This window comes from Symphalangus syndactylus, chromosome 8, assembly GCF_028878055.3.
Source record: "Symphalangus syndactylus isolate Jambi chromosome 8, NHGRI_mSymSyn1-v2.1_pri, whole genome shotgun sequence".
NCBI lineage: Eukaryota > Metazoa > Chordata > Mammalia > Primates > Hylobatidae > Symphalangus > Symphalangus syndactylus.
The window spans coordinates 87,143,160-87,155,304 of record NC_072430.2 but is presented as its reverse complement, the minus strand read 5'-3'; the positions used below and the strand labels follow the sequence as shown (position 1 = coordinate 87,155,304).

Here is a 12,145-nt window from a genome sequence, read left to right as displayed (position 1 = left end):
GGAAATTTAACAATACTATCTGGCCTTAGCTATTTTTATTAATGATATCATTTTTTACATTGACCAGTTTTGTGATATTTATATTTTCTTCTATAAAGATAAATGAAATTTTCATGCTTTGTCTCATAGTTTATTTAGAAAAACAGCTTTCAGAGTTTTGATCTTGCTCAATTGTTAGTTGTTTTGTGCTTATGGATGTACAGCTGAATAATTGAGTTAATTAGTAGAGTTAGCTGCCATTAGTGACCTCTGGAGTTACACAGGATTACTTCCTACTAGTCTTTATTTTAAACAGGAATGCTGATGGCATGAGTTTGTGTAATGAGCCAGTAGGTTGATCAGGAAGCAGGCTACCCTAATGGGGAATATATGGGCATGGAGAAGGCAGATTTGGGATAACCACAGTTGCCAAAATAAGGAATGAATTTTGCTTCTTTCATGTATTTGAACCCCGAGTAGAGCTAATATGGAGGTTAGGAGTTGCCTCAAATTCTGCACTTCTCTTTTTGGAACTACTACCCAGACTAGGATTTTTCTTCAATAGGTAGTCTACTTTCTTTGGAGCTTTGTTCTCGATTAGTTCAAAGTGTGGTTCCTGGACCAGCAACATCAGCAACACCTAGGAGCTTCTTAGATATGCAGAATCTTGGTCCCTACCCAAGACCTACTAAACAGAAATTCTGCGGATGGATCTTAACAATCTGTTTAATGTACTTTCTCAGTGATTCTGGTGCAAGCTAAAGTTTAAGAATCACTGCTCTAGATTATAGCCCGATGCTAAGAGTTGTGCAGGACCTAGAATGTTGAGGACCCAGCACTTGAAGTACAGTTGTAAAATTAATTATCCTGATACGTATTTTAGGGTTCATTTTTGGGTCTATTGATTGGACTTGGGAGACTCCTTAGGAAAGAATTTTTTTCCTTATCTCCAGAGTTTTGGATTACTAATTTCTGCCTTGTTTTTTATATTGACAGTACAATTTTATCTGTTTCCTGCCTTCAAAGATTTTCTCTAACTTTCTTGTCAAGACTTGGTCTTCTGTTTTAAGAGCTACTTTTAAATTTTTTATTTTTTTTTTGTCCTTTCATTCTAATTTTGGTAAAGGAGATTGATGTGTAGTTTAATTAATAAGTCATCCCCCTAATCTTGGGCAATCTATTTTTTTTTTTTTTTTTTTTTTTTGAGACTTGAGTCTTTTCTGTCACCCAGGCTGGAGTGCAGTGGCGTGATCTCAGCTCACTGCATCCTCCGCCTCCCGAGTTCAAGCATTTCTCCTGCCTCACCCTCCCAAATAGTTGGGATTATAGGTGCCCACCACCATGCTTGGCTAATTTTTGTATTTTTAGTAGAGATGGGGTTTTCACCATGTTGGCCAAACTGGTCTCAAACTCCTGACCTCAAGTGATCCGTCCGTCTTGGCCTCCCATAGTGTTGGGATTACATGTGTGAGCCACCACACCCAGCCTGGGCAGTCTATTTTAAATTCATTTGCCTTTTTTGGTCCAATTTAAACAAATAAATATACTTTAACTCCTAACACGTATGTTAAAAACAAACACTTTTAACTTGTAAGTGATAAAAATTTTCAGAGAAACTTTATATTAGTAGTAGCAAGTATTTTGTAAATGTTAATGAACAAAGAGGTATTAAGACATTAAGTGAAATCTGATTTCACTTGATATTAGGGTGGAAAGTCAAATACATAAGAGGATAATGTTTTATAAACAAAATTTCTCTTGAAGGCTCTTTAATCTTCCATACATGTATTCTGTTTCTTTGATTGTGTGCCAGATTGAATAATTGGCTTGTTTTAGGGGCCCTGTTGTATGAAAAATATTTTTGTATAGTTCAAGTCAAAGAAGTTAAATATGTGTGTATGACTCTACAATATATGCCTGCCTACAGAGTTAGCTTGCTTCTCTAGTGACCCAAGAAGGAAACTTGAACTAAAAATCAAAAGATAAATGGCAAGTTTTATGTTAAAGTGTCAAGATAGTTGTACAGCTATAATAGGAGTTTAAACATGGGAGTGATTATTGAGAATCATAGGGAAGTCTCAAAGAAAATGGGACTGGTTTCTAACTGGCCCACTAAAGAACCTTGTGTATAGTAGACTCTGAGTAAATGTTCAGTGAATGAAAGATGAGGTCTTACGTCCTAGTATAGAAGACTAGAGAGGATATCAGTCGGCATGTATAAAATTATACATTTATATAGGATTTCCAGATTAGATAACAAAAGGTAAAAAAGATATTTAGAATTCATGTAATAGAGAGCAACTTAATATATTGAAAGTATTGGACTTTAAGGATGAATAATTGGGGCTAAGTCCTAGCTTTATTACTTTAATAGTATTTTAGTAAAGTCAATGACCCTTCACTTCTTCAACTATAAGAAGCATATGGACCAAGTGCGGTCGCTCATACCTATAATCCCAGTTCTTGGGGAGATTGAGGTGGAAGGATGGCCTGAGACCAGAAGATTGAGACCAGCCTGGTCAACATGACAAGACCCCATCTCTACCAAAAAGAGAAAAAAAAAAGAAAGAATACCACCTGTCTTGTCTACTACATAGGATAATCATTTGAAATAATATATATGAGAAGACTTAATAAACTATAAAAAGAAAGAATACCACCTGTCTTGTCTACTACATAGGATAATCATTTGAAATAATATATATGAGAAGACTTAATAAACTATAAATTGCTATTAAAAATGTGAGGATGTGAGATGCTATGATTTATTCTCATGATTAGGAAAGTAGATTCTCTTTATGTATGTATACATATTATATATATATGTAAATTATATATATATATTTTGAGACAGAGTCTTGCTCTGTCACCCAGGCTGGAGTGCAGTGGCATGATCTCGGCTCACTGCAGCTTCTGCCTCCGGGGTTCAAGCGGCTTTCCTGCCTCAGCCTCCGGGATTGCTGGGTGCGCCAACACTCCTGGCTAATTTTTGTATTTTTAGTAGAGACGGGATTTCACCATGTTGGTCAGGCTGGTCTTGAACTCCTAACCTCATGATCTGCCTGCCTTGGCCCCCCGAAATGCTGGGATTACAGGCATGAGCACCCGGCCGTTAAAAAAATTTTTTTTGAGACAGGGTCTGTCACCCATTCTGGAGTGCAGTGGCGCAACCTCGGCTCACTGCAACCTCTGCCTCCTGGGCTCAAGCAATCCTCCCACTTCAGCCTCCCACAGTGCTGGGATTAAAAGCATGAGCCACACACCGGGCCCCAAGATAAGCTTTAAGTTATTATAACAACTGTAATGATTTCTGTATTATAAGTTAATTAGAAATTTCTGATCTTTGGTTGAAAATATTTTATAAATGTTGCTTTTATTAAAATGACTTGGTTCATAACCCAGAAGTGACATTTTTCCCATTTTGTCAGTGCAGCTTCAAATAACTGGTTTTGCAGAATACAGAAAATTATAATTGGAAAAGAAACATGTTGTTACCATGGTTTATACATATGTATTGTTACTGTCACTCAGAAGCCTCAATTTAGTGATCGTGGTTACATTTCTGTATTTTTCAAAAGCTACACTGTCACCAAACTTTGGAATACTTTTACATTTACATTTATATTTGCTTTTCTTTTTATTTAAAGTTGGCTTTATTTTGTGCCATGGGATCCTAAATACTGACGCTACAGCACTGAACCTTTGGAAACTAGCTCTTCAAAGTAGCTCTTGCCTCTCTCTCTTTCGGGATGAAGTTTTCCACATTCACAAAGCTGCAGAAGACTTATTTGTAAACATACGAGGGTATGGCATTTTCATTTATTTTATCTTTTTTGGAGAAGGATGGTGAGTGAGTTATCTTTACTGAAGTTTTGGGGATAAAGGAATAGTCACACTGTGCAGGAAGATACAGCCTATACCATCTGACTTAGATCCCAGGAAGTTGTTTTTAACAGTCATCCTGATAGTTAATAATCGTATTTTTTACAGGTAATTTCACATATTAAAAAAAAACTGAGGTTACCTGATCTTTCAAAACATGTAATATAGGAGAAGGAAGATATGTCTTCCTTTGCAAGTCATATATGATTTTAGATGCGAAAGTACCATATACATGTTAGAGGTTTAAAATTTTTATAAGTGTTATTTTAGAATAGGGTGTACTTGTAAAAGTATATGAAGCAATAAAAAATAGTTAATTGGATTAATTGTAACCATTACAGAAGTCATACCACTGCATGTAGGAAATCATGTTGTTTTTATTTAAATAATAGAAAGTATTCCGCATGATTTATTTTCATTTATTTCCAGTTCAGCAAATAATTATCTGAAATGTGTTTCTTTGAAATTTTTAATAACTTTATTTCTCTCCACTTGAGATTCTGTAGCCAATATATAAAAGCCAAACTGAATTCAGACTTGGTGGCAATTATGAAATCTTTTAAAAATATCTAGGATCTGCTGTACTTGTGTTGAATATTTATGTTGGGCTTCCTAGCTTCAGATAACAATGAAATTTGCCTATATTTATTTCACATCCAGTTGAATAATGACTTAATGAAATTGAAATGAAATAAAACTTCTAGATATTTGAATGTATGTGTATATGTCTGACACTAAATTTAAGCCAATATATCCCACATTTTAGTGTACATAAGAATTACCCTGAAATGCAAATTGAAATCCAGGTTCCTGAGCATCACCTCTAACCTCCTCTATCTGTATCTTGGAGAGGTTAAAGGAATCCGCCCTTTTCTTCCCGAGTACTTTTTTGAGAGAAAATATACAAACAGAAAAATACATACATCTTAGTTGTATAACTCAGTGACTTTGCATAATGAAAACTCCGGCGTCATCACCACTTAAATCAAGATGTAAGAACATTTCCGTCATCTCTGGAGAATTCTTTTGTGCTTCTTTCTGGTCAGTACTGCCATGTCTAGTCCCCACTCCCCCCACTCCTTTCTCAAGTGACTACCGTTCTGATTTCTGTCACCATACTGATATTCTTATGCCAGTGATCTGTCAGTCATATGATAAATAGTGCCCTATGTACTTTTCAGCTCTTATTTTAGATGGTGGAATACCCTGAAATATTATATGCAAGATGGGCTTTGTCATTTTCTAATTGATTTAAATTGAAAATCATGAAACTCTTAATATCATGTACTAGCATACTGACAAACTCATTGTAGAATCATATTTAAATATATGTAAACATTTAAAACCAGTTAGCCTCTGTATATTGAGTGAACTTATGCATGGTGCAAGTAAATTTAATGGCACAGTGAAACCAGTTGTCTTTGTTATGCTTTATTAATAATAAATTTATCATTTGAGAATCTCTGTATTTAAAGTTGTGAGGTTTCCATTTTTAATTTAATTGTGAATGATCATTCATTTTAAAATATGAATTATCGTAGTCAAATCATAAGTATAAAAGTATATTAATTATCGACAGTGATGATTACAGAATTATTATATTTTGGAAATTTGCCCAAAGAATACATAAATCTTAGACCACTTAAATATAGAAGTTGGAGTTCATTTTAGTGTAAGATATTTTTATTTATTTACTTAATTTTTTTGTTAATTTTTGAGACAGAGTTTCGCTCTGTCACCCAGGCTGAAGTGCAGTGGTGTGATCTCAGCTCACTGCAACCTCCACCTCACGGCATCAAGCGATTCTCCTGCCTCAGCCTCCCGAGTAGTTAGGATTACAGGTGCCCGCCACCACACCCGACTAATTTTTGTATTTTTAGTAGAGACGGGATTTCACCATGTTGGCCAAGCTGGTCTTGAACTCCTGCCCTCAAGTGATCCACCCACCTTGGCCTCCCAAAGTGCTGGGATTACAGGTGTGAGCCACCATACCCAGCCATAGTGTAAGAGATTTTTAGAGAGGTTGTCAGGAAGATATTTTTTCTTTAACATTTTAGGAATTTTGAGTTTTTATATCTATTCATGAAATTATTTATTAGCATTTGTTTGTATGGTAGCATCTTTAAGCTGATGTTAATTAAATGTTTTTTATTTGAAAAACAAGTTTTTTTTAAAAAATACATAGCTTAAAATCATACATAGTTCTCTTAAAATAATTTAAAGTCGGCAAATGCTTTTCTGTCTCAGTTTTCTCTTTCACAAAACCTTTTTATCCAAACAGTCACTACTTTTGATCACTAATATATATCCTTTCAGAATTTTTTCATGCTTAAAGATAGACTTGATTAAAAAGTCAGAAATGATAGCTTTGTCAGTACTTCAGATTTTTGGAAATCACTTCTGATGTTAATTACATCAGAAGTATAATTTCAGTGTCTCCATTGGGGCTTAAGGAAGTAATAACATTTAATAAAATGAAAATCTACATTGTGAAGTTTAATTTTATTGTTGGATTTAATACAATGTTACTTTTTTTTTTTTTTTTAGGAAGTCTTGACTAGACATCTAAGTGCTAGGAAAAAGTGTGGGTAGATTCTTCCATGCACTTCCAGTTTGAGGGCCAGTTTCTAAATTGATAATGTCATTTTTAATTGACTTCTAGTATTAGACTTAGTCATTTTGACAGTTATTGATCAAATTAAACTAATGTTCTAATTTGTTTTTGCACCTAGCTATAATAAACGTATTAATGACATAAGAGAATGCAAGGAGGCAGCCGTGTCACATGCGTAAGTAGTTTTATTTTATCTGTGGTAGCTTTAATCAAGAAAAATTCTTAAAGCATCATTTTGTTGAAGTGAGTACAGATTAATAGTATGCAAGATATGGTAGTAGAAGAGGGGGACTTTCAGTCAATGAGAAATATTAAGTATATTGCCTCAATATGTAGAACCTTGGAATTAGTGAAGTCAGATTTTAAATGTTTTTGAAGTGTTGACAAAATGCTATAAGGAAGTATCACACAAAGGACTCTTACTTTGGGTATAATCTCACTGCCACTATGCTCTGCATACCAATATGATTTTTGTACTACATGAAAATTGATATATCCTTATAACTCTTCCAGATAATATTTACCTTTTTTGTTTGTTTGCTTTTTTGTTTTTTTTTTTTGACAGTCTTGCTCTGTCACCCAGGCTGGAGTGCAGTGATGCCATCTCGGCTCACTGCCGTCTCCACCTCCCGGGTTCAAGCAATTCTCCTGCCTCAGCCTCCTGCGTTGTTGGGATTACAGGCACCCGCCGTACATTCCTTGCTAATTTTTGTATTTTTTGTAGAGACAGGTTTTCACCATGTTGGCTAGGCTGGTCTTGAACTCCTGACCTCAGTGATCAGCCTTCCTTGGCCTCCCAAAGTGCTGGCATTACAGGCATGAGCCACCGTGCCCGGCACATATTTACTTTTAAGAGTACACCTCTTTCTCAATTTTAGTTTCTTATATTAGTAAATATATAGATATCCTAAGTGAGAAATTAGTGTTTTTTAAATCTTTGAACAACTTTCCAGTTTTCTCATAAAATAATTCTAAATAATTTGATATTTCACTTTGTTACATATATGATATACTTAATGTAGAATATTTTTTCCAGTGAACTTAGGTACTATATACAGATAATATTATTTGATCTATCAATATTTCTATATAAGGCAGAGAGAAGATAAGCATCACTCCATAGAGAAAACTATAAAACCACAGGAAGTTTTAGAATTTCAGTTTAGGCTATAAGATAGATATTGGGAATTTAAACCATCTTTACTCGTCGTATCTGTGCTATATCATTCCTCATGCATGTTTTATTTACTTGAATGAAGTACATGTGCTTAATTTTTCAAAAATGATTTCTAGTGCAGATAACGTACTTTGGAGATTGTTAGAATTCCTCTCTAGACTTGCAGAAATGCACATAATTATTATTTCTTCATGGGATAGACCCTACTATAGGCAGACATATAGGCATAGCTATCTTTTATAAAGATCTTTTACAAGTAAGGTATTTTTATTTTCCTTCTTCTGTTTATTAAATAAAATAATTATAAGTAGTAAGCAGTAGTAACTTCTAGGACTCATTACCATGTGCCAGGCCCAAGTACTTTGTAGACATTTTCTCTCAATAACCATCACAGACTCTTCACAGTAATCCTGTGAAGTAAAATAATCAAAATAACATTTGTTCATTTTCTTCTTGGAAGTGACACAATGACTTTATTATTGTCAGTAAAAAGAGCTTGTTGTTGAAATTAAAGTAACAGAAGCACTATATATCAGGCATCATGAAAGATTGTGCATCTTTTGAGACAGATGTCATCATACTTATTCTATAGATGAAAAACTGAAACTTAGAGTTGGAACCTAAGGTCGTGCAGGGAGAGGATGGATTTTAATTTGAGTACTCTGAAACTGATCTACTGTGTCACAGCAAAATTACTAGTGTTGTGTATTCTTTATACTTGGGTTTTTGGCATAGGCATCATTCATACACACACACACACACATTTATGCACCTATCTAAATTCTAAAACTTGGAGCAGTATATATTTTGTGTAGTGTGAGGAGTTGGAATACTTAGAACATTTTATGATTTTTTTTCCTTCTGTTAATATGTGAGAATGTTTTCTAATCTTAATTTTAAAATACGTAGTATATGAATATTTATGATTATCCCTTCCTTTCCCCATCTTTCTATTTTTGAACAAGAGTGCCAAGTAGATCTCATCCCAATACGTTTATTGACTATAGCTCTTGTGTATTCAGTTTTGTATATTTAATAGGAATATAACTTAATAAGAATATAGATAACCAGATATTTAAGTTGTATTTATTAATTTCTATATGGAAGTGACAAAAATGTATACAGTTAGTCAGTTTTTGCCTTCAAGGATTTCTTTCTTTTTTTTTTTTTTTTTTTTTTTGAGGTGGAGTCTTGCTCTGTCACCCAGGCTGGAGTGCAGTGGCATGATCTCAGCTCACTGCAACCTCTGCCTCCTGGGCTCAAGTGATTCTCCTGCCTCAGCCTCCCAAGTAGCTGGGATTACAGGCACCCACCACACCTGGCTAATTTTTTGCATTTTTAGTAGAGACGGGGTTTTGCCATGTTGCCCAGGCTGGTCTCGAACTCCTGAGCTCGGGCAATCTGTGCAAGTTGGCCTCCCAAAGTGCTGGGATTACAGGCACGGGCCACTGTGCCTGGTCACCATCAAGAATTTCATAGTTTATAAAGTGCTTAAAGCTATATGGTACTAAAATTGGAGAAATTATTCATAAATAAATAGCTAGATGTTGGGAAATGCTTCTTGAAGGGCTGGTCTTGAAGGTTAGGTAGGATTTTGATAGATGGAGAATAACAGAAGAAACATAGTTTAAAAAGCAACATAAGAAAGGCAGGATAAATGTAAGATTAGAAACTCACTTAACGATAGACACATAGAAGATGATTTTTATAGGAACTTTGGCTTCCTAAAAAAAGACTTTGGAAGTTGAACCTGTAATGCTAGTTACTTTAACTGCCAATAATAATTTTAGTATAAGCAGATAAACTATTATGGTGTCTTTCCCCATAGCGGTTCAATGCACAGAGAAAGACGCAAGTTTTTAAGATCTGCACTAAAGGAATTGGCTACTGTCCTCTCTGATCAACCTGGATTGCTAGGTCCCAAGGTAATTCATTTAATTATTATTTCAATAATTGTGCCATATTAAAATTTTAAAAAACATTTCTAAATGAAATTTTACTGAAATTTGAGTCAGGGACTACATAAAAGGATTTTTATATTTAGTGGAGAATGAATTTGCTGACTTGACATTCATACATCGTACCTCCCTGCATTCTTCTCCCTTATATGCATGCTCTCTCGCATACATACTTACAGGTTCTCTTGTGTCCTCTCCTGTTAGTCTCTTCACTCTTTTGAATTGATATTATCACTTCTTGCCAATGACTTTTCACATAGAAAGAGATTACCAGTTTTGTTTTTAATCTTTGAATAAGAATAAACACTTTTTTTTTTAAACAGGCACTTTTTGTTTTTATGGCATTATCCTTTGCCCGTGATGAAATCATCTGGCTACTTCGTCATGCAGATAACATGCCAAAGAAGAGTGCAGACGACTTCATAGATAAGTAAGTTAGCAACATTAAAAAAATTATTTTCTGTATATAGATGCTTCTTGATTTACAATGGGATTATGTCCTGATAGACCCATTGTAAGCTGAAAATATTGTTAAGTTGAAATGCATTTAGTACACCTAATATACTGAACATTAGAACTTAGCCTAGCCTACCTTAAATGTGCTCAGAACACTTTTATTAGGCTACAGTTGGGCAAAATTATCTGGCAACATAGTACACTGAAGAGTATAGGTTGGTTATCTTTCTGATCACATAATTGACTGGGAACTACAGCAGCATCATAAGAGAGTATCATACTGTCTATTGCTAGCCTGGAAAAAAAGTCAAAATTCAAAGTACAATTTGTGCTAAATGTTTATTGCATCTGCACCATTGTAAATTAGAAAGATAGTACATTCAAATCACTGTAAGTTGTGCACCATCTGTATTCCGATTTATGGGCTGGGGAATCTGGAGACTTATATTTGAAGCAAAATTATTTTGAAGAGCTTGGAATATTTGTAATATATCATTAGATGATATTAATTAGACTGCAAAATCAACTTTAGTTTTAAATTAGGGCTTTTGTTTTCTCGTAGTATGCTTTGTGGTGATAAAGTTTTTGTTTTCTTGCTATGCTCAGTAATATTTCTTATGGAATTCATATTTTAAAACTATTTACTACACAAAACATTTAAATAAAAATCCTGTTTGTAGAGTTGCAACTCAGTGTGTCATTAAAATGTCTGTCTTATTTTAGTTCAGTCTCTCAATAAGAGTTAGAAAAATGGAGCAGAGAAATAAGAGCTTACAGAAAAATTTTATTTCTTGCTAATCCTCTTTTATTTGAAATTTTCTGATGATGTATTTATAACATGTCCTGTTTATTTTTTTAATTAATTAATTTTTTTTTTTGAGACGGAGTTTTACTCTGTCACCCAGGCTGGAGTGCAGTGATGCCATCTTGGCTCACTGCAACCTCAACCTCCTGGGTTCAAGCGATTCTCCTGTCTCAGCCTCCCAAGTAGCTGGGATTACAGGCACCCACCACCATGCCCAGCTAATTTTCGTATTTTTAGTAGAGATGGGATTTTACCATGTTGGTCAGGCTGGTCTTGAACCCCTGACCTCAAGTGATCAGCCTGCCTTGGCCTCCCAAAGTGCTGTAATTACATTCGTGAGCCACTGTGCCCGGCCCTGCTTATTTTCACTTTGGATTTTCTGCTATCGATTTTTAGCCTTAGCTTTTTTTCTTTCTTCTTTTTTTCTTTAGTTTCCATGATTTCTTTATTCATGAAATGATTTAAAAAGGAAGTAATTGACATTAAGTATTAAACAATGCCCTTTACAAGAAAAACACTTTTAAAAATAGATCAAGGGCATCTAATATATTCTTTAATAATGATGAATTTATTATTTGAAATATTTTTCTTGAAATTTTAAAAAAGGCACATTGCCGAATTAATATTTTACATGGAAGAGCTTAGAGCACATGTGAGGAAATACGGACCTGTAATGCAGAGGTATTACGTGCAGTACCTTTCTGGCTTTGATGCTGTTGTCCTCAATGAACTCGTGCAGGTAAAAACTATCTCATACTATTTCCCTTTTGTTCCTTCCTTCCCACCTTTGATAGTATTTGATTTGTTTGTTCAACAAGCATTTATGAAATACCATGTGCCAAGCGATAAATCATGTTTATATTTTGTCGAGGAGATCATTACCTAGAAGGGAAGAAACAGTTGTAGTCCGATGTGATAGGTGTTGTGCATTAAGTGTATATAAAGCTCAGAATGAACACAAGGAAAGACAATTATTTAATCCCGAAGATGGAGGTGCATGCTAACCAAATTACAGAGGGCCCTGGGAAAGAGGAGGTTAGTCATAAATCAGGTGTACTACTTAGAAAGATCACCCTGGTTCAGTGTGGATGATAGATTGCTGGGAACCAAATGAGGAGGCAGAGAGACCAGAAGAAAAATGACTGTAGTAGGCTAGATGAGAGGTGATGAGAGTCTGAACTTGGGCAGTAGCTATGGAGATTCAGAAGAGGTGATAGAGACAATATAATTGATAATTAAGTATTAGAGGGAAAGTAGAATAAAAATCTTTTTGA

At 34.7% G+C, this 12,145-nt stretch overlaps 1 protein-coding gene across 3 annotated transcripts in view; it reads left to right on the top strand.

Moving 5' to 3' along the window:
• Positions 1-12,145, top strand: part of NCKAP1 (NCK associated protein 1) — a 115,460-nt gene that overhangs the window by 45,667 nt on the left and 57,648 nt on the right. For all 3 annotated transcript variants that reach the window (XM_055289939.2, XM_055289938.2, XM_055289937.2), the window contains 5 exons: positions 3,627-3,783; positions 6,594-6,650; positions 9,481-9,577; positions 9,934-10,040; positions 11,478-11,610. In XM_055289939.2, coding sequence (XP_055145914.1) covers positions 3,627-3,783; positions 6,594-6,650; positions 9,481-9,577; positions 9,934-10,040; positions 11,478-11,610 — 551 coding nt within the window. The remainder of the gene's footprint in view (positions 1-3,626; positions 3,784-6,593; positions 6,651-9,480; positions 9,578-9,933; positions 10,041-11,477; positions 11,611-12,145) is intronic.